We start from the raw sequence: 20,964 nt of genomic DNA, 5'->3' as shown, positions 1-20,964 counted from the left end.
AATAATTGATAAAAAAATTGTTATTATTCAAATTTTTATTTTCATTTTAAAAACTTATTTATAATGGTAAAAATATATATAATTTTTTATTAATTATTTTTTAGTGAGTTTTTTTTCAATGAGTCTTGATGGCATGTTTTTTATATCAACAAAATATATAACAATTAAAATATTTATTTAAAAAAAAAATCTCCTGAAAAGCATTTTTGCTTTCCAGTTGAGCTCTACAGTCCACACAACATACACTTGTGCTCCACGATGATTATTTTTTAAATCACGTTTTTTATGTTTTCATGTTTTTTATTTTTAAAATGTGACAGGTGTTTGTTGACAATAACAAAATATTGTCATAAAAAAAAAAATTATTGCAAAAAAAAAAAAAACAATTCTTAATTTAAGAATAACACACCAGCGACAAACAGTTGGATCTTGTTGATATCTATGATAAATAGTTTTCGTCTATTGACTATTCTACTGTACTTGTCAAAATTGACATGTCAAATTTAGATAGGTTACTATCACAAAAATAATATAAACAATTTAATTAAAGTGTTATTAAATATATTTTAGTTAATTCTAGTTATGATATTGAATAAAGTTTTTTTAACAAAATGACTTCTAAACCAGAAATAACATTGGATCATTTTTATATTTTCAATGGCACTTATGCCAAAAAAGAAGGAGATGTGAGTCATTGTTTATGTCAATTGTTTGTTTATTATTTTAATATAAAACTAATCAATATTGTTAATTTTTTAGGAGGATAAAAAAATACTCTATTATTATCCAGAAAAAACAGACATTGATTCTAAAATTAAAAATATTGGATTAAGTGAAGCAATCATTAAATTTACAGAGTAATTAAAATAATAATTGTGTGTCTGTTTAATAATTAAATTGTATATTTTATTTTATATTTTTTTTTTTAGATCTTTTAATCCTGGTAAATCTTGTGAATTTTGTCATACACACAAAACACGTCAAATATTTTATGAACCTGAGCCTGATTTTTGGATTGTTATGGTAAAAAAAATAAAAGCTTAATTTAAAATATTAACAATTAAATAAATAATTGTTTTTAATTTGCAGATTGTTGGTGTACCATTTTTAAGAAAATTAAAAGATGGTGTTGAGTATGTTGAATATTATAATGAAGAAGTATCAAATGAAGTTTGTCAAGCAATTGTTAAACAAGCATATATGCAATTTCGTTTATTTATGGGTTCATTTGAAACAATTCTTGATGATCCAAATTGTGGTTCACCAACATTACTTAGACATAAATTAGATTATTTTTTTTCTGATTATTTATTTAATTTAAAATTAAATCATCGTGATATACTTGATGTTTATCAAGGCTTACAATATCTTCCATTAGATAAAACAACATTTTTAGAGGTACAATGTTTTATGAATAAAATAAAAGCAACATTACCACAAGTTAAAAATACAATTTTTTTATATGATAATCAACTTGTATGGAGTGATTTAGAGCTTGAAGATACACAAGTTATATATAATTATTTAACAAGTACACCAATAACACTTAATGCACATCCAGATGATGATTTATCATGTAATAAATTTGTTAAAAGAAATAATAATCCTGGTGAACAAATTGGTATAACACCAAAATCACCAAAAGTATTTATAAATCATCAAACAAAACCAACATCACTTGTTGTTTATAATGCATTAAATTCAACAATATGTTTATTTGTTGATAGTAATACAAGTATTATTATTGAATACTTACAAAATTTAAATACCATTCCAGATTTACAATTTTTAAATGTCATTAATTCAATTGTATTACAAAGTACTAAAAATAATACAAGAATTAAAGATTCTGATCCAAAATATTTATATTTTAATAGTTTAAATTTAGCATATAAAAGTACAATGCATTTAACTAAAAAATTATGTCCTGAGTTACCAACAACAAGTGAAGTTTTACGAGTTATTATTGATATTAATAATGATATTAAACGTATGAATGAAGCTGGTGAAATTGTTATTAAAACAATGAGTGGTTATTGGATTGTTGGAAAATTATCAAATTCAAGAATTTTTTTTGCTGTTATACAAAATAATAATGCTCATTTTATTGAGATTGATGATGAGGTCAAAAATTTATGTAATGAACAATTGAAAAGTATTTTTTTTCAAAAATAATTACAAAAAAATAAAATGTTCTTGTATGTTTATAAATGTTATTATTGGTAATGTTAATTATTAATTTAAAATTAAAATAAATACTACTGCACTAAATGTATAAATCTTGTTTGTTAAATTATTTATTTATTGATAAATATTTAAATCATTTTTGGTAAAAGTATCTTACTCGGGGAATGAATTAAAAAATTGTTTAGAAATTTCTAAAACAAGTTGGCATAATTATAAACAATTTCTACATTTTAAATAATTAAAATTTTACTTAGAAATTCTTGTTTTTTTATATTTTATTGCGCACCGCGCAGTGTCATGCGTATAAAATAATAAATACACATATATATTTTGGTAATTGATAAATTTATAAACCCAAACAAATTGCGCAAATGGCGGGAGCTCTTAGAAATTGCGGTAGCTTGCGAACAAATAATGCCACAATTTCATTTTTGGTATTGTTAATTTAATTATTTAAAAACCATAATAATAGTTAATAATATTTAATATATATTATAGTATTTATTAAAAACATTTGATAATTAATATTAATTTATTACAGGTTGTAGCAACAAGTGATCTTTGTGATAAAGTTTTTGATGCTCTACATGTAGCAGCTAAAGAAAGAAAGTGCCGAATTGTTGTTCATCAATGTGAATTTATTGCTGAAGTTACCAGACCAAATTTTAATCTTGCTGTTGATTTTATTGTATTTGCAATTGATGGACAAGTCACACAATCAATAGTTGAAGTATGTTTTTAATTTTTATACAAACATATTTTATATTATTTAACAACTATAAACATAACCTAATTAATTTTTTTGTTTATCATTAATAATTTAGTTGGAAAAAAATATCAGTTTTGTTGATGATGACTATTTTATTTCTGGTAAATCATGCTTGGTTTATTGTCAAGGAAAATTTAATAATCTTGGTGTAATTCTTTATAAAGCACAACAATTGGCTGATAAATACAGTATTCGTAGTTTTTTAACAACAAACATTAACGTAAGTATTTAAATTGTTAAATTACGTTTCTTCAAATTAAAGCATCTTATAATTTTTTTATCAATCAATTTCAGGATCTTGATAATTCTCTTGAATTAGCTAAAAAAATATTAAATATATGTGATGGTGTATTGAGTCTTGAGCAAGGATTACCAATTTTTAATATTTAAAACATTTGAATAAATTATAAGTTGAAGAAAAAAAAAATAAAAAAACATGAAAAAAGTATCAAATAAAAGTACACCAGTGCCTGTGTATACATCAAGTCATGAAGAATCAGAAAATGATAGTGATGAGACAGAATGTAGTATTGGTAGTAATTCAACAGCTGGAACTCATAGAAGTGATACACCAACAACAATAACAACACGTGTACGTAGAAAGGGACGTCGTAGAAGTAAAACAGCAAGTAAACATAAAATAAATAATGATAAACCACTTTATAAATATTGTTGTAATATAAAAGAAGATCATGGACAGCCATTATTTGGTGTACAATTTAATCATCATTTAAAAGAAGGTGAACCAATGATATTTGCATCTGTTGGAAGTAACAGAGTTAGTATTTATGAATGTCCAGAAGGTAGTAATATACGTTTACGTCAATGTTATGCTGATCCAGATACTGAAGAAAATTTTTATACTTGTGCTTGGACATATGAAGATTCAGGTAAACCATTACTTGCTGTTGCTGGTTCAAGAGGTGTTATAAGAGTATTGAGTCCAGTTACAATGACATGTATCAAGCATTATATTGGTCATGGACATGCTATTAATGAATTAAAAATACATCCAAAAGATCCAAATATACTTTTATCAGCATCAAAAGATCATGCATTAAGACTTTGGAATATTAAATCAGATGTTTGTATTGCAATATTTGGTGGTGTTGAAGGACATCGTGATGAAGTATTATCTGCTGATTTTGATATGAAAGGAGAAAGAATAATATCATGTGGTATGGATCATGCATTAAAATTATGGTCACTTGATAAAACAGATATGCAAGATGCAATACGACAATCATATTTTTTTAATCCAACAAGAAATGGACGTCCATTTGATTCAATATTACAACATTTTCCTGATTTTACAACAAGAGATGTACATAGAAATTATGTTGATTGTGTTAAATGGTATGGTGATTTTATATTAAGTAAATCATGTGAAAATTGTATTGTTTGTTGGAAACCAGGTAGACTTGAAGATACACGTTTAAGAAATAATGAAACAAGTGCAACTGTATTACATCGTTTTGAATTTAAAGAATGTGATATATGGTTTATTAGATTTTCAATGGATTTTTGGCAAAAAACAATTGCACTTGGTAATCAAGTTGGTAGAACATATGTATGGGATTTAGAAGTTGAAGAACCAGGACAAGCAAGATGTTCATCATTACAACATCCAAAATGTACAGCACCAATAAGACAAACAAGTTTAAGTCGTGATGGTTCTGTTTTATTATGTGTATGTGATGATGCTACTATTTGGCGATGGAATCGTAATAATTAATCATTATCAACATCATTTTTCTTTTTTTTTTAAATAATAATCATATTCAAAAATAAAAAATTGTATGGAGCGATTTAAAGCTTGAAGATACACAAGTTATTTATAGCTACTTAACAAGTACATCAATAACACTTACTGCTCATGTTTAATTGTTGATAGTAATACAAGCATTATTATTAAATATTTTAATACCATTCCAGATTTACAAATGTTATTAATTCAATTGTATTACAAAGTACTAAAAATAATACAAGAATTAAAGATTTTCATCAAAAATATTTATATTTTAATTGTTTAAATTTTGCATTCTTTTCCATTTCAATCCAGAGACAGTTATAGTTTAATAATTATTGTTGTTATTGTTCAACATTTACCAATTTATAAACATTAAATAAGAATTAATATTTCAACAAAAAAATGTATTTGCATTTAATGATAATTCATCATCACAAGGTATGAAGATTTTTTTTTCATTTTAACATATATTATTGTTATACTAAAAAAAAGATTGTTGCTGGAATACATGCATTTGAAAGTCTTCTGTACTTGTAAATTTACTGTCTTCCATTTTTGGAAATTCTTCGTATGTTTTTTCATCTGAGTCTGATTCATCTGAATCCGATTCATCTGTATCTGATTCTTGACTGATTTTTATTTCCATTTGAAAAAGTGAACAAAATTTTTTTGTAACGGAAAAAAAAATAAAAAAAAAATTATAAACATTGTTTACGAGTTTAAGAATATTTAAAATTTAAAATTATGCAATTCTTACGTGTCAAAGTCTGGATAATCAGGCCAGCTGTCGGCTGACCGAAGTTTTGCTGCACCTTTGTCAGAAGATGGACTTATTTTTTTCAGAATGCATAAGTATTCTGCCACAAGAGGTAATTGTCTAGCCAAAAGAGCTTGTCTTTCCTTTCTCTGAGGTGATGTTATTACTGAGAATATACCAGATTCGGTCTTGCTGTAATTTGACATATATACATGATAATATATAGTAAAATAAAAAACTTGTGATTTATTGTCATTCTCATATTTATAAAATTAAAATAATTTACTTACTTCAATTCAACTTCATTTTTTCGTAATAATTCGAGTAATTCATTGTGTTTATCACGTTTTTTCATTATTCGAATTTTTTTTATGATACGTTGTATGGGCACTTCAGATGCTGTTTTTTGTTCTTCTTTTTCTTGATTTATAGCTTTATCAAAGACTTTCTTCATACGTTCCGATAGTTCCCCTTTGTCACTTAATATCTGTTGAACTTGACCAAGTGAATCAGCTGAAGAAAGACTTTTTTTTGTAACAAAAAAAAAAAAAATAATTATATACACATTGTTTACAAGTTTACGAATGAACTTAAAATTAAAAATATTGTAACTCTTACATTGCCATTAAATGTTCTTTATAATCTGCTTCCTCTTTTTTCATTTTTTCGGAGCAAGCTTTGACCCGTAGACCAAAATAGTCAGGACAACAGTCAGCCTTCTTGCTCTTCTTGAGACGCAATGATGGGGTTGAGTCTGAAACACTATAAAAGTCTCTTATAAAATTATATTATATATTACTAATTATTATATGAAATTATTATTATGTTATAAATTTTACATGTAGGTTTGCGATTATGATAAATGTTACAAGGTTATGTGTATATATACACATGTAAAATATAAAATAATCTAGTGAAATAAAAATTTAATTTATTTTTTTTTCTAATTTGAATTAGCTTAAAAAAAATTACTTACTTAACTGAAGACATGATATTGGATTGATCGATGACAATGGATTTATTTATTTGAGTGTATGTCCATTTACAGATAGCAATACATAAATAGTCTTCTTGAGAATGGACCATGAACGGCGACACGTGGATCGTCAGATATTTTGAAATATTTTAAAGTTGGACAAGTCTGGACAAGTCTTGTCCAAGTACATCTCAAATTGTCTCAGGTAAATAATAATAATTATTATTATTCAGTTTATTTTTGTCGAATAATAAATTAAAAGTCTTGGCAGGCATCAGTGAATTTACAAACAAAAATTGTCTCAGTTAAATAATAATATTAATAATAATAACAATAATTGTTTATAACAAATTAAAAACTATTATTTTTAAACATAAATAATTAATTTTTTTTTTAAATTTAATTTTTTTTTAAATTACCGACGAAAATAGTTCATGTTCCTGCCGCGTGGCAGTCAATTTCTGAAATTCTCATGACTTTCTCATAAAAAAAAATATTTTCTAAATATGGAAATTATTAGTAATTATATCATTAAAATTTAACATTTTTTAAATTTAATTGAAATTGAAATGAAGCGTAATTGAAGATGAATTTTTCATTATCTAGGATTCATCATTGTTGAAGAATGTTATGTAGATGATCTCGATGATTTTATTGCTAAAATATTGTCTCAAAAGGAGTAAATCAACACTGGCGAACACACTGACAAAAACCAGGAACAATGGAAAATTAATGTTGAAATTTTTCACAATTATTTGATTATCATAACAAAGATGCTACAACAATGCTATTAATAATAAATATTTATAATTATTTATAGATAAATTGATAATCTCTTTGTCTTTATAAAAAATGACAGCTCAAACTTGGATTTTTTTCGGTTTTTTAGCTTAATTATTGATAAAAATTACGTAATTATGTTTGTTTATACATTAAATAATTATAATAACAATGAAATAAAATGGAATTTACATACCATTTGTTCGGTATTTGCCGAATAAAAATTTTCCTTTGTCGGCTCCAACGCCATTGACATGTCCATTGAATTTCAATAAGTAGAATTTTACTTGTCGACAATTATAATTTTGAAAAAAAAAAAAATATATAAATCGATTAAAGAGTTTGTAATATTGGATTATACTACTATCTTGTCTAAAAACTGAATAACATGGATCTGTTATTGTCATAAAATATCTTTTATTTTTATCTTTACTTGACCATTATTATGATTAAAATTATAAAAATACTTGTCATCATTTAATGCTGATAAACTTGATGATTTTCTTGCTAATATTCACGTTTATATATTTTTATAACTCAAATACAAACATTGACATAATTATTTTTATATCAAACACACCAGGATCTTAATAAATAACAAGACTTTATGTCGGTTACCAAATTATCACATACATATTATGAGTGATTTTTTTTATTATTGATTATATTGATATCATTAATTATACATTTTTAAATAAAGAATAAGCAAATGTTTTCTAGAGTAATTTATATTTTAATATTCAATAAAAATATACATAAAATACTTATTGCATATAGCATATGAATATTTTAAGTGTTTTTTTTTTCTTTATATCTTTTTGTTTAAACGAAAATTCAAATATTCAAATATAAGTTTTTTAAAGTGATTTTAGTTAACAACCCATTGTTAACAACAAAAAAAATTTAATTGTATTTGCATTTAATGATAATTCATCATCACAAGGTATGAAGATTTTTTTATATTTCTATATGGGTTATTATGCTAAAGATTTATTTTGTTTATCACAGTCTAATTCATCCAAGTTTAATTCATACGACGAGTCTGATTCATCCAAGTCTGCTGATTCATCCGAGTCTGATACATCCATATCTGATTCTTGACTGATTATTATTTCCATATGAGAAAGTGAACACAATTTTTTTGTAACAGAAAAAAAAAAAAAAAACAATTATAAACATTGTTTACGAGTTCAAGAATATTTAAAATTTAAAATTAAGCAATTCTTACGTGTCTTCAAATTCTGGATAATCAGGCCAGCTGTTGGCTGTCGAAAGTTTTGCTCTGTATTCGTCAGTACGTGGATTCAATTCTCTTTTAATCCATAAATATTCTGTCAAAAGAGCTAATTCTATATCCAGAAAAACTTGTCTCTCCTTTCTCTCAGATTGTGGTACTAATGTGTTGAATACATAATAATCGGTCTTCCTGTAATTTGACATATAGGTACATGATAAAATAGTAAAATAATAAACTTGTGATTTATTGTCATTTTAATATTTATAAAATTTAAATAATTTACTTACTTCAATTCAGCTTCATTTTTTCGTAATAATTTTAGTAGTTCATATTGTCTTTCACGTTTTTTCATTATTCGAATTTTGTTAATGATACGTTTTATGGGCACTTCAGAAGCTTGTTTTTGTTCTTTTTTTTCTTGATTTATAGCTCTATCAAAGACTTCTTGCATATCTTCCGATAGTTTTTCTTTGTCACTCAATATCTGCTTAACTTGACAAATTGAAACAGCTGAAGAAAGACTTTTTTGTAAAAAAAAAGAAAAAAAAACAATTATACACATTGTTTACAAGTTGATGGATGAACTTAAAATTAAAAATAATGTAACTCTTACACTTCCATTAGGGATTCCACATAATCTGCTTCAGCTTTTTCAAAAGATGCTAAGTCATCGTCATCGATTGACGCGTATCCTTCACTGTCAGGCAATGATGGGGTTGAGTCTGAAACACTATAAAAGTCTCTTTTAAAATTATATTATACTACTGATTATTATGAAACATCATAAATTTTATATGTAGGTTTGCGATTGTGATAAATGTTATACAAGGTTATGTGTATATATATACACATGTAAAATATAAAATAATCTAGTGAAATAAAAATTTAATTCATTTTTATTTCTAATTTGAATTAACTTAAAAAAAAATTACTTACTTAATTAAAGACATGATATGGGATTGATCGATGACAATGGATTTATTTATTTGAGTGTATGTTCATTTACAGATAGCAATACATAAATCGTCTTCTTGAGAATGACAATGAACGGCGACACGTGGATCGTCAGATATTTGGAAATATTTTAAAGTTAGACAAGTCTGGACAAGTCTTGTCCAAGTACATCTCAAATTATTATTATTATTATTATTCAGTTTATTTTTGTCGAAAAATAAATTGAAAGTCTTGGCAGGCATCATCAGTGAATTTACAAACAAAAATTGTCTCAGTTAAATAATAATATTAATAATAATAACAATAACTGTTTATAACAAATTAAAAACTATATTATTTTTAAACATATATAAAATAATTTTTTTTTAAATTACCGACGAAAATAGTTTATGTTCCTGCCGCGTGGCAGTCAATTTCTGAAATTCTCATGACTTTCTCATAAAAAAAAATATTTTCTAAATATGGAAATTATTAGTAATTATATCATTTTATATCATATCTTATTGATATCATTAATTATACATTTATTTAAATAAAGAATAATAAAGCAAAAGTTTTCTAGAGTAATTTATATTTTGATATTCAATAAAAATATACATAAAATACTTATTGCTTATAGCATATGATTATTTTAAGTGTTTTTTTTTCTTTATATCTTTATGTTTGAACGAAAATTCAAATATTCAAATATAAGTTTTTTAAAGTGATTTTAGTTAACAACCCATTGTTAACAACAAAAAAATTTAATTGTATTTGCATTTAATGATAATTCATCATCACAAGGTATGAAGATTTTTTTATATTTCCAACATATATTATTATTATGCTAAAAGATGGGTTATTGATGATGTTTATCAAGCACCGATTTTATAAATTTTTGGGCATGCCTCTTCATTACAGTCTAATTCATCTAAGTCTAATTCATACGAGTCTGATTCATCCAAGTCTGCTGATTCATCCGAGTCTGATTCATCCAAGTCTGATTCATCCGAGTCTGATACATCCAAGTCTGATTCATCCGAGTCTGATACATCTGATACATCCATATCTGATTCTTGACTGATTATTATTTCCATTTGAGAAAGTGAACACAATTTTTTTGTAACAGAAAAAAAAAAAAAAACAATTATAAACATTGTTTACGAGTTTAAGAATATTTAAAATTTAAAATTAAGCAATTCTTACGTGTCTTCAAATTCTGGATAATCAGGCCAGCTGTTGGCTGACGAAAGTTTTGCTCTGTATTCGTCAGTACGTGGATTCAATTCTCTTTTAATCCAGAAATATTCATCCAAGAGATCTAATTCTATATCCACAAAAACTTGTCTTTCCTTTCTCTGAGATGGTGTTACTGCTGTGTTGAATACATAATCTTTGGTCTTCCTGTAATTTGACATATAGGTACATGATATAATAGTAAAATAATAAACTTGTCATTTATTGTCATTTTAATATTTATAAAATTCAAATAATTTGCTTACTCCAATTCAGCTTGATTTTTATGTAATAATTCTTCTAGTTCATATTGTCTTTCACGTTTTTTCATTATTCGAACTCTGTTAATGATACGTTTTATGGGCACTTCAGAAGCTTTTTTTTGTTCTTTTTCTTCTTGATTTATAGCTCCATCAAAGAGTTGTTCCATATCTTCCGATAGTTTTTCTTTGTCACTTAATTTCTGTTTAACTTGACGAATTGAATCGGCTGAAGAAAGACTTTTTTGTAAAAAAAAAAAAAACAATTATACACATTGTTTACAAGTTTATGGATGAACTTAAAATTAAAAATAATGTAACTCTTACACTTCCATTAGGGATTCCACATAATCTGCTTCAGTTTTTTCAAAACGTGCTACGTTATCTTTAGATAACTCGTATCCTTCACTTTCGGGCCATGATGGAGTTGAGTCTGAAACACTATAAAAGTCTCTTTTAAAATTATATTATACTACTGATTATTATGAAACATCATAAATTTTACATGTAGGTTTGCGATTGTGATAAATGTTATACAAGGTTATGTGTATATATATATACACATGTAAAATATAAAATAATCTAGTGAAATAAAAATTTAATTCATTTTTATTTCTAATTTGAATTAACATAAAAAAAATTACTTACTTAATTAAAGACATGATATGGGATTTTACACATATGACAAGATTGATTGCATTATTATGAGTTTGATGTCATTTATTTTAATTTTAGATATGATACAATACATATAATCAAATCTGATTTAGAATGACACGATACAACGTTGACACATTATCGTGCAGTTAATATTTTAAAATATTGTTCTTGACTATTCAGTCAAGTACAGGATCTATTATTATTATTATCTATTATTATTATATTATTATTATTGTTATTATTAGTTATTGTCAAAATTAATTCAAATTGAAAGTCTTATTGAAGTCAGCAGCATCATTGTGAATTACAATTTACAAAAAATGTCTCATTATAATTAATATAATAATATATAATAATAATTAACAATAATTAATATTACAATATATAAATTTAAACATATTAATTTATATTACATACATAATTATTTATTTTATATTTACATAATAATAAATTCTAAATACATGAAATATCTTATTAATATTATACTATAAAATATAAATTATTATTATTATTATTATTATTCAGTTAATTGTTCATAATATTAGATACATATTATTATTATTATATTAATCAAACAATAATTGTTTATAATTTATTAATACATATATTTTTTAAATTACCGAAATGGAAATAATTAATTGTTTAATTATGTGTATTCAGTTAATTGCATAACATACAGATCTAATTTTTAAATTTTTTAAAATCTATTTTTTAAATTAAAAATAGTTAATGTTTCAGGCGCGACAGTCAAGTTCTGAAATTCTCATGACTCTCTTATAAAAAAAAATATTTTCAGTCGGAAAAAAAAAAATATTATGTATTGACGTGCTCCTGTTTTACAGTGAAATTATTAACAATAAATAGCAACAATTAATTGTTAATTTATAATAAATCGATTCATTAACTCGCTGGCTACTATTTGAGTGCATAATTATTGCTGGATGTCACGTATTTTAGCTAAAAATTGATATTGTTTAAAACGTCAAAAATCGGCCGGGTCACAAAAGGACCCCATGGAATTTTATAATACAAAATGGCCGCAGGTAAATATTTTTTATTATTATTAGCTTTGTTTTTGTTTAACAACAAATAGTACGTATAAACAATAGTGAAATTATTAACAATAAATTATTTATGATGCAAAAAAGAATTTGAGGTTAGGTCTCTTTGTCGTTGCAAGTCAAGTGACATTTTTTGCAATAAATAATTGTTATACATGCAATATTATTTTATAAAATAATTAACAAACATTAATTGAACATTTTTGTGTAAAAAAATTACAGATTTTCTTGGATATGTCAAAAGTTATTAAACCTCGACAGATGCCATGACATTTACAACAAAAAATGACAGCAGGTAAATAATTTTTATTATTTTAAGCATTTTTTTTAACGATTAATTAATAATACGGATTAATAATAGTTAAATTATAAATGAATTAATTTATTATGGTGAAAAAGCAGATTTGGGGTTAGGTTTTCTTGTTGTTGTAAATTTATTTACAAATTTTGCGATAATTAAATTTTGAACGTGAAATGTTGATTGACAAAAATAATTGAATAAATAATAGCAACGAAAATTAAAATATTTATTATTATTTAATGTTATAGGTGCAAAAAAAAAGGATAATCAGGAATTATTTGTCAAAATGACATGACAAGTCAAAAGTCTTGGCTTTTTATTGAACAAGAAAAGGTATTGAATACTTTCATTTTTTATAATTAATTTTATTTATTTATTTAACTGTTTACTAAAATATTTTTGTTATAAAAATTACAGATATCCTTATATTTCAAGGTGGACAAACACCAGTGCATTTACAATGCAAAATGGCCCCAGGTAAATAATGATAATTATTATCCAGTTTGTTGTTTGTCAAACAATATACATTATTATTAAAAATAGACTATCGATTGTTGATCAGTTTGGTTTAATAATTTATTATTGCAGTTTCATCTAATATATATTTATGACAAAAACATAAGTCTTGCTAATATTATAACAAAATGAAAAACGTGAAGAACGAGTTAGTGCATTATTTAAAACAATTGAAACAACTGGCACTGTTTGAATGTTAAAATACAACATGAATAATATCAAGCAAATACATCATATGCTTTAATAATGATGAATTCCAGATAATGAAAAATTATTCTTCAATTGTGCTCTATTTCAACTTCAATTGAATTCACAAAATGTTAAATTTAAATGAATCTCAACATGTCGTGAATTATTTAATATGATTATATGAGCAAACTTTATCTTGCTTTTACTCATAAAAATCAACAACATGACATGGTGCTGGTGCTATTGATTTTAATGGTCGTTTTAATAGACCACTTATTGTTGTTATTGGTAAACATTTACTTGTTGTTTTTTGGCTTCATCAATGTTTACCAAAATATTTACTCTGATAAGTCTCTGTTGATGCTAACAATAGAAACACCACGTGTCCACCTGTGGAGCTTTAAGAACACAGTGCCTCTGTCCAAAAGAATGCTAAAAATTTTATCAGTGTCAACAGTGAGCTCTTCATTTGAAATTGATAAAACGTTTTCAAGTAATAATAATAATATACTCTATTTAAAAATATTATATTTATTATAATTTTTAAATAATAATTGAGTATATTAAATAGTTTATTATCAAGCCAATAACAAGAAAATATTCAAAGTGATTGATCTTTTTCAATGGTACTAAAAGTTGATATGATCAAAGAAAAAAAGACTATATTAATTTATTAAGTACTGTAAAAGTGATGGTGGTGATTGTTTTTAAAAACGTGGTGATGAACAGTAAGACTATTGTGTTGTGTTTGTGATCATTGAATCTGCTGATTGTTGCTGATGGTATCATCATAAACCACTACATGGTGTTGGAGCATTTTGATGACCATTGTGGAAAGATGAAAGTCCACTTGGAAGGAATCCTGTCCCATAGATCATCTGAATAGACGTTGGTCCATCTGAATGCTGCCTCCTAGACATGCTAGTCTTCTTGCCTTGCTCCTAGAACTTCTAAATAAGGTAAGAGTCCTTCTGGTCACTTTTTTTAACCAAACCCTCAGGGTAAAAGTGCGTCAACAGGCTTGTAACTTTAAAAAATTTATGTTATAATTCTTTAAAGCTACTTGATAATCCCCCAATATTTATATTGTATATATTTTTGTGACTTGTAGCTCACCTTGATCACTGTTTTTTTTTTTTGTTTATTTAAATTATAAAATTTCATGCACCAGAGTAAATGGTTTTAGTTGATTGATCAAGGTGTGCACATCAACCTGTCTATCTCAAACAGAGTAGATGGGGGTGAATAGGATGTGTTTCAGGTATTTGCATTTATAGGACACCAAATTATTTTTTCTAAGAGAAATTAGGATGTTTATTTTAATATCCCTGTTCAGGTTTATTATATATTTGCAATATTTAGATTTAAATAATTTCTTGTTGAACGCACTTTACCACAATAATTTACAAAGTTGTAAATTTTTTTTTTAAACTGAATTTAAATTTTAATATGCCTGCAGCTTTGAGCACAAGTAAATAATTTATTACTTTATTTTTATCTAACTTGTTTATCAAGTTTTTTTTTTTTAGAATTTTTAATAATCGTTATCATGCACATCAGTGTATATAAAAATAACAAGTAGTTTATTATTTTTTTATTTTTTTTTGTAAGTAAATATTTTATTTTTATTATAATAATTTTATAATGTTATTATTTACGTAATATATATGTACGTAATCAAAATTATTCAAATTCAAACCATTATATAGTTTCATATTGAAATTAAAAAAAAAAATATATATATCTACAATTGTCGCTGCGACAGCATTACGTGAGAGTAGGCAAACATTCAAAAGCAACGTCATAACACTGGATCACCCATTTTTTTTTGTGAATTTTGTTGAAAAATAATAGAATATAGTTTGACAGATTAATTGTTTATATAGTTGCTAATGCTGCACCAAGAGCAGCATCACCAGAATGACCCAATTCAAGTGGTAATTTAAACCAATGTGTTACTTCTTTTTGTAGTACAGGATTACGTACTAAACCAGAACCATTACCAACAATTTTCATGATACCTTTATCTTTTAATTGTTGTTCAGACATCATACTATAAATAAAATAACAATTAATTAAACAAGCATTAATTAGTTAATTAAAAACTTACTTGTGAATATTTTTAATAATTCCGGAACACAATGAACGAAATACTTTTCCTAAATCAAGTGTATCTAATGTAATACCAGTAACACTTGCTGTTTTATCTGGATTATATCTTTCAGCCAATAATAATGGTTCAATTTCCATGGCACTTATTGCAGTATCTTTATTACTTGAATTGATACATTTTTCCCACACTTGTGCTGTATAAAATAACACAAAAATATTTTATATAAATGAAATTAAAAGTATATAAATTTTGGCTTACATTGAGGAATTGAAAATCCCAATTCTAATGTCCATTGTTGAAGTGCCTTGACAAATGCTGCAAGTGTATTACCACCATTTAGAGAAGCAGCAACTGCAAGATATTGATCATTAAAATAAGGAAAATATTCAATACAATTTAACTGAGTTTTATTTATTGGATTGTATGTTGGATCAACATAAGTTAATTGTGCTGATGTTGATATATTTAATACAGCTTCATTTGGTCCTTTTAATAGGGCATAAACTGAACATTGAAGATCACCCAAAGCAACACCTGAAAAAAAAAACAAATAGTTATTTGTCTGTCTTGTTGATATTGATATATAATTAGGAATAATTTACCAATTGGTACACCAGCAGGAATTCCAAACCAAGAATGACTTAATTTACCAGCAATTTCACCTGGTTTTAATATTTTTTTTGGCAATAATTCAACTGGAAAATTTCCATCATTCATTAAATCAATTTCCCATTGACATTTATCAGTTAAAAAATATCCCCAACTTGCTGCATTTTGAGTACTCATTGTTGTTTCTTCATTTTCACAAAGTAAACTAACAACTAAATCTTGAACAGTTCCACATTTATCATATTTATCAAATTTTTCTGGTCTAAATAATGAAAAAAAAATATGTTAAATATCATTATTATCATTATGATAAATTATATAACATAAAATAGTTGATAAATAAAAAATTTATATACTTGTTTTTTGCAAACCAAAATAATGTTGCACAACCATAACCAGTATGAACTGGTAAATGACTTTTTGAAACTGGTAAAGTCATCAAAAAATTTTTATCACATCTACTATCTTGCCATGTGTAAAGATGTGATACGTTATCTCTATCAATGTCAAGTTTAAATGTATGTCCATCATTTTGATGATGATTTAAAGCTTCTGGATTTTTCCAAAGTGTTACACCATGCATTTGTCCACAAATACCAATACGTCCAACCTTTAAATTTACATTAAATAAATTAATTATTTATATAAATTATATAAAACAGAAAAAAATATTTTACCTGTTTTAATAAATCTTTTGGTAGTCTTGAAACACAACTGTGTATAGCAGATAGTATTTTTGGTACATCTTGCTTATTTCCTTCAATTCCCAAATCACTTGGTACATTTGCTTGTGTATCTTTTGATTGTTTAGCAACAATTTGTTTTGTTTTATTTGTAATAATAACAACTTTAACAGATGTTGTTCCCAAATCAATACCCAAAATTAATTCTTCACTTGATGATGACATTTTATCAATAGAATATTAAATAACAAAAATAATTTTAGCTGATGTAATTTAACATTCCTACCTTGAAAAAACCTACTGACAATATTTTTAAATTAATAATTATTTACTTGCTGAGGTAAATTGTCTCTCGTCACAATTTATCTGACCTTCTTTAAACGTGTATTTTTTTTATATCTATGTTTATTATCGAGTATTATTTTTTTCAAATAAATACATAAAAACATTCTTGATGAAACCGACAGAGAGCACAATATGCTACTGTCTTACTAAAAACATTCTATTTTATTAACATTGTTAATTCATTGTTAATTCAATAGACAGCGCTTGATAGTCTTTTTTTTTGTGACCCAGAAAGAAAATGGCAATAACAATAATAATAATAAACAAAAGATAAGTTGACTGATTGTGAAAATAAAAAGTCAACAATACTTGTATTATTTTTTTTTTTTTTTGTTTAGTCATATTGACGTTGTTATTTATCATCTAATAGTTTTTGTTTATAGAATAATATTTATAGTGTTTTATATAGGCAAAAAAAAAAAAAAATAGACAAAGTTATAAATTTTTTAATATAATTATAAGATAATTACTCAAATTATAGAAAAATAAATAGTTTATTATCATGGATATCATCTATTGCGTGATTTATTAATTAATTTTATTGTAATAAATTCAATTGTTAACCTGAAAAATATTTATAAATGTCAATGAAATTTGGATTACAAGTGTTTTTAAATAATAATTATATTTATCGATGGTAAGATTATTTTATTATTTTACATAAACTATTGTAGATTATTATATTATAATTATGATAATTATTATTATTACATTATTTTTATTTATTATTAGGCATTACGTATGATGACAGCAATAGCTCCAGGCCAATTGGATCCAGTTAATGAGATTGATCATGCAGCTGAAAGAGAAAAACTTCAGGCTAATCTTTTGGCTGCATCAAAATTATGTCATGTTAGATTTGGAGGTAAAATGGAATTAGCAACTGAGTCTGATCAATGTGTATCAAGACTTTGTCATGCATTTGAGATGATATTTCGTCATGGTTATCGTAATAAAACAAATGAAAAATTAAATTCAACAATACGTCAAGTATCAGAGTTAGTATCTGGTGGAATATCACGTAATTTAACAGATAATTCATTTTGGTCATGTATTAAAACCCAATTAACATGGCATGAACAAGAAAGATTTACTGTATTACGAAATATACGTACAGATTATGGACGTGGTAGAGCATGGTTACGTGCAGCATTAAATGAACGTTCACTTGAACGTCATTTACATGCAATATTAAATCCATCAGTACTGTCATTGTATTATGATGAATATGCATTTATATTAGATCAAGAACGTACATCTGTATTGCCAAATATTGCTGCTGGACTTGGTACGATTGTATTTGCAATACGTATTGATAATGATGAACTTGATAAACGTTCAGGTTTTGATGATACAACAATGGCTTATAGAGCATCACAATCAGAACCAATTATTAATTCTGTTATAAAAGATAATAATACTCAAAGACCTAGAAGAAAAATACCAACAAATATTATATCATTTGATAATGATGATGATAATGATAATGATAATAATAATGATGGTGGTGAAAGAAGTGTATCAACAAGTGCACCAGCAACATGTTTTAATTCTCCAACAGATTTAACAGTTAAAAAATTAAATGATAAAACAGAAAAAACAAATGTTCCACTTGTATTAAATGTTAAAAATAATTGGATACAAAAAAATGATATACTTGAAGAGGATAAAGTATTAACACCTTTAAATGACAATAGTGGTATGGTTAATTTAATGCCAGTATCACCACTTGATCAAACACTTGATGATATGCTTGTTGCATTACCAACTTATATTAATGATAATGATATTACTGAAAATGCAATTGAAGCAACTGAACCATTAACTGGAATTGATTATCATATTGATGCTGATAAACTTGATATTGATGCATTAAAAATACGTCTATTAGCAATGAATGAAGTACTTGAACAAGCAAGAGAAGATTCAATATCAAGTAGATTACAATTAGCTAGATTTCAACGACAACATCAAAATTATCTTGAACGACATGAAGTACAGCTACAAGCATTAAATAGAGAAAATGAATTATTACGACAACAATTAAGAAAATATGTAACTGCTGTACAATTATTAAAACGTGAATCAGATATAACAACAAATGTTAATGATGAAGAACAACAAATTGATGAAGATTATAATATTGAAACACAACAGTATCAAGAAAAACTTGTACAAGTTGCTGAAATGCATGCTGAATTAATGGAATTTAATAGTAGATTAACAATGCAATTAAGTAGTCGTGATAAACTTGTTAAAAGATTACAAGCTGAATTGGAATGCCTCAGGGGACCACTTAATGAAAATGATATACCAATTGATTCACAATATCTCATACATATATGGATACCATCTGCATTTTTAACTGGACAAAGTACAGATGTTCATCATGTTTATCAAGTAATAAATATTTTCATATAATTATTCCATATAAATTTATTGTAGATTTGTTTATTGGTTTTTTTTTTTAGATTTATGTTCGTATTAGAAATTCAGAGTGGAATTTATATCGTCGTTATGCACAATTTTATTCATTGTATAAAGATTTAAAAAAACATGATTCAGTTGTAACGACATTTGAATTTCCACCAAAAAAAACAATTGGAAATAAAGATGCTAAATTTGTTGAAGAACGAAGGTAATGAAAAAAATTAAATTTTCTTTAAATAAAATTTAATAATTAATTTGTTTTTTTTTTATTTGAAGACAAAAATTACAACAGTGGTTACGTCGTGTTGTTGGAAGATTGGCACAATGTTCACCAGCATTTACACTACGTCCTAGCAAACAAACACTCATTTCTTTAATGCCATTTTTTGGGTAATTAATTTAAATATATATTTTCATAATTTATATTAATTAATAATTGTATTTTTTGTACAGAGATTATCCCAGTGAAGAAGAGTCTAAAAAAAATAATACAGGACGAAATAATATTTCATCATCACCACAGTATATGGGACTTTAATATAGCTTTAAAAAAAATAATAATATTTGTAAATAAAATTATAAAGAGATTTAAAATTTTAATGTATATAGGTATATAATTGAGAAAAAAAATGATTTTAAAATTTAGACAAAAATGTTGATCAAAAATATAATAAATTAATTTAGAAAAATTACAGTATATTTAAAATTTAATGTAGTTAAAATAACAACAAAAAAACTAGATAATATTAATTAAAAAAAAGAAAGTTTTTATTCATGTGTAAGGCGACTTAATATTTAATATAAAAAGGTACACTTTTTGTTATTTTGTTTCTTATTTTTTTTTCCACCTTTCATTTTTATAAAGTATATATTTTTTTATGATAAAAATAAAAGTGCAATATTGATATATTAATTGTTAAAACATATACATATACAACCTTACATTATACAATTTTTTTTTCCATTTTTTCTCAATTTTACGTAAAAAAAAAAAAGGGTTATTAAGTAAAATATTAATTTTAATCTACTGTTTTTTTTTTAAATAAATTTGGGAAAGGAAAGGGCACAGTCTCAAAGGAATTCAGGTAGAGGATTAAATTCTACAATTATTTTTCTTTTCATTAAATCTATATTGACATATGAAAATAATATAAGAGGCATTTTTTGAATTC

General features: G+C 24.9%; 7 protein-coding genes and 1 long non-coding RNA gene across 11 annotated transcripts; 4 read left to right on the top strand and 4 right to left on the bottom strand.

The window, feature by feature from the left end:
• The first annotated feature begins 368 nt into the window (after positions 1 to 368).
• LOC122857130 (vacuolar fusion protein CCZ1 homolog) lies at positions 369 to 2,280 on the top strand. Its single transcript, XM_044159135.1, has 4 exons — positions 369 to 686; positions 760 to 857; positions 930 to 1,023; positions 1,090 to 2,280. Exons 1-4 carry the CDS (start codon positions 612 to 614, stop codon positions 2,173 to 2,175), a joined length of 1,353 nt encoding a protein of 450 aa, XP_044015070.1. The 5' UTR covers positions 369 to 611; the 3' UTR covers positions 2,176 to 2,280.
• Positions 2,281 to 2,532: 252 nt separating this feature from the next.
• On the top strand, positions 2,533 to 4,871 carry LOC122857129 (polycomb protein eed-B-like). Its single transcript, XM_044159134.1, has 4 exons — positions 2,533 to 2,621; positions 2,729 to 2,917; positions 3,012 to 3,176; positions 3,251 to 4,871. The coding sequence occupies exon 4, from the start codon at positions 3,393 to 3,395 to the stop codon at positions 4,689 to 4,691; it is 1,299 nt and encodes a 432-aa protein (XP_044015069.1). The 5' UTR covers positions 2,533 to 2,621; positions 2,729 to 2,917; positions 3,012 to 3,176; positions 3,251 to 3,392; the 3' UTR covers positions 4,692 to 4,871.
• A 316-nt stretch (positions 4,872 to 5,187) lies between these two features.
• LOC122856259 lies at positions 5,188 to 6,574 on the bottom strand. Its single transcript, XM_044157953.1, has 5 exons — positions 6,440 to 6,574; positions 6,082 to 6,225; positions 5,754 to 5,987; positions 5,464 to 5,655; positions 5,188 to 5,335 (listed from the first exon to the last, which is right to left on the bottom strand). The coding sequence occupies exons 1-5, from the start codon at positions 6,547 to 6,549 to the stop codon at positions 5,188 to 5,190; spliced, it is 828 nt and encodes a 275-aa protein (XP_044013888.1). The 5' UTR covers positions 6,550 to 6,574.
• A 1,622-nt stretch (positions 6,575 to 8,196) lies between these two features.
• On the bottom strand, positions 8,197 to 9,479 carry LOC122856258. Its single transcript, XM_044157952.1, has 5 exons — positions 9,393 to 9,479; positions 9,070 to 9,186; positions 8,744 to 8,977; positions 8,448 to 8,645; positions 8,197 to 8,320 (listed from the first exon to the last, which is right to left on the bottom strand). Exons 1-5 carry the CDS (start codon positions 9,404 to 9,406, stop codon positions 8,197 to 8,199), a joined length of 687 nt encoding a protein of 228 aa, XP_044013887.1. The 5' UTR covers positions 9,407 to 9,479.
• Positions 9,480 to 10,255: 776 nt separating this feature from the next.
• LOC122857125 (glutamic acid-rich protein-like) lies at positions 10,256 to 11,317 on the bottom strand. The gene is made up of 4 exons (XM_044159128.1): positions 11,213 to 11,317; positions 10,892 to 11,125; positions 10,596 to 10,793; positions 10,256 to 10,469 (listed from the first exon to the last, which is right to left on the bottom strand). The coding sequence occupies exons 1-4, from the start codon at positions 11,218 to 11,220 to the stop codon at positions 10,265 to 10,267; spliced, it is 645 nt and encodes a 214-aa protein (XP_044015063.1). The 5' UTR covers positions 11,221 to 11,317; the 3' UTR covers positions 10,256 to 10,264.
• A 1,039-nt stretch (positions 11,318 to 12,356) lies between these two features.
• LOC122857128 lies at positions 12,357 to 13,488 on the top strand. Its single transcript, XR_006374178.1, has 4 exons — positions 12,357 to 12,588; positions 12,829 to 12,901; positions 13,156 to 13,240; positions 13,325 to 13,488. It is a non-coding gene; the product is annotated as an uncharacterized LOC122857128 (long non-coding RNA).
• Positions 13,489 to 14,187: 699 nt separating this feature from the next.
• LOC122857113 (sorting nexin-29) lies at positions 14,188 to 20,659 on the top strand. 2 transcript variants are annotated; one of them, XM_044159105.1, is made up of 5 exons: positions 14,188 to 14,571; positions 18,095 to 19,762; positions 19,834 to 20,000; positions 20,069 to 20,182; positions 20,246 to 20,659. In XM_044159105.1, exons 1-5 carry the CDS (start codon positions 14,515 to 14,517, stop codon positions 20,328 to 20,330), a joined length of 2,091 nt encoding a protein of 696 aa, XP_044015040.1. In that variant the 5' UTR covers positions 14,188 to 14,514; the 3' UTR covers positions 20,331 to 20,659. The 2 variants fall into 2 exon arrangements, with proteins under 2 accessions (XP_044015040.1, XP_044015041.1); XM_044159106.1 differs by lacking the exon at positions 14,188 to 14,571 and adding an exon at positions 17,592 to 17,999 and having other exon boundaries at positions 20,246 to 20,658.
• On the bottom strand, positions 14,771 to 17,578 carry LOC122857119 (sedoheptulokinase-like). Of its 3 annotated transcripts, none has more exons than XM_044159121.1 (7): positions 17,389 to 17,578; positions 17,012 to 17,314; positions 16,691 to 16,944; positions 16,328 to 16,596; positions 15,984 to 16,259; positions 15,723 to 15,918; positions 14,771 to 15,665 (listed from the first exon to the last, which is right to left on the bottom strand). In XM_044159121.1, the coding sequence occupies exons 2-7, from the start codon at positions 17,240 to 17,242 to the stop codon at positions 15,491 to 15,493; spliced, it is 1,401 nt and encodes a 466-aa protein (XP_044015056.1). In that variant the 5' UTR covers positions 17,243 to 17,314; positions 17,389 to 17,578; the 3' UTR covers positions 14,771 to 15,490. The 3 variants fall into 3 exon arrangements, with proteins under 3 accessions (XP_044015056.1, XP_044015055.1, XP_044015057.1); XM_044159122.1 differs by having other exon boundaries at positions 15,315 to 15,665; positions 17,012 to 17,223; positions 17,304 to 17,577; XM_044159120.1 differs by having other exon boundaries at positions 17,012 to 17,578.
• Positions 20,660 to 20,964: the final 305 nt, after the last annotated feature.

This window comes from Aphidius gifuensis, linkage group LG5 (genome assembly GCF_014905175.1).
Source record: "Aphidius gifuensis isolate YNYX2018 linkage group LG5, ASM1490517v1, whole genome shotgun sequence".
NCBI lineage: Eukaryota > Metazoa > Arthropoda > Insecta > Hymenoptera > Braconidae > Aphidius > Aphidius gifuensis.
This window is presented reverse-complemented; position numbering and strand designations above follow the sequence as displayed.

Bases quoted from the DNA above. Each gene is read 5' to 3' on its own strand.
- LOC122857130 (XM_044159135.1), top strand. From the start codon at position 612: ATGACTTCTAAACCAGAAATAACATTGGATCATTTTTATATTTTCAAT. The intron at 687-759 runs GTGAGTCATTGT...TTAATTTTTTAG, and splicing joins ATGCCAAAAAAGAAGGAGAT to GAGGATAAAAAAATACTCTA. The intron at 858-929 runs GTAATTAAAATA...TTTTTTTTTTAG, and splicing joins GCAATCATTAAATTTACAGA to ATCTTTTAATCCTGGTAAAT.
- LOC122857129 (XM_044159134.1), top strand. From the start codon at position 3,393: ATGAAAAAAGTATCAAATAAAAGTACACCAGTGCCTGTGTATACATCA.
- LOC122856259 (XM_044157953.1), bottom strand. From the start codon at position 6,549: ATGGTCCATTCTCAAGAAGACTATTTATGTATTGCTATCTGTAAATGG. The intron at 5,988-6,081 runs GTAAGAGTTACA...TACAAAAAAAAG, and splicing joins AAAGAACATTTAATGGCAAT to TCTTTCTTCAGCTGATTCAC. The intron at 5,336-5,463 runs GTAAGAATTGCA...AATAAAAATCAG, and splicing joins GATTATCCAGACTTTGACAC to TCAAGAATCAGATACAGATG.
- LOC122856258 (XM_044157952.1), bottom strand. The intron at 8,646-8,743 runs GTAAGTAAATTA...GTCAAATTACAG, and splicing joins AAAAATGAAGCTGAATTGAA to GAAGACCGATTATTATGTAT. The intron at 8,321-8,447 runs GTAAGAATTGCT...AATAATAATCAG, and splicing joins TATCCAGAATTTGAAGACAC to TCAAGAATCAGATATGGATG.
- LOC122857125 (XM_044159128.1), bottom strand. The intron at 10,794-10,891 runs GTAAGCAAATTA...GTCAAATTACAG, and splicing joins AAAAATCAAGCTGAATTGGA to GAAGACCAAAGATTATGTAT. The intron at 10,470-10,595 runs GTAAGAATTGCT...AATAATAATCAG, and splicing joins TATCCAGAATTTGAAGACAC to TCAAGAATCAGATATGGATG.
- LOC122857113 (XM_044159105.1), top strand. From the start codon at position 14,515: ATGCTGCCTCCTAGACATGCTAGTCTTCTTGCCTTGCTCCTAGAACTT. The intron at 14,572-18,094 runs GTAAGAGTCCTT...ATTTATTATTAG, and splicing joins TCCTAGAACTTCTAAATAAG to GCATTACGTATGATGACAGC. The intron at 20,183-20,245 runs GTAATTAATTTA...TTTTTTGTACAG, and splicing joins TCTTTAATGCCATTTTTTGG to AGATTATCCCAGTGAAGAAG.
- LOC122857119 (XM_044159120.1), bottom strand. From the start codon at position 17,242: ATGTCATCATCAAGTGAAGAATTAATTTTGGGTATTGATTTGGGAACA. The intron at 16,260-16,327 runs GTAAATTATTCC...TTTTTTTTTCAG, and splicing joins TCCTGCTGGTGTACCAATTG to GTGTTGCTTTGGGTGATCTT. The intron at 15,666-15,722 runs GTAAGTTTTTAA...TTTTATTTATAG, and splicing joins ATTATTAAAAATATTCACAA to TATGATGTCTGAACAACAAT.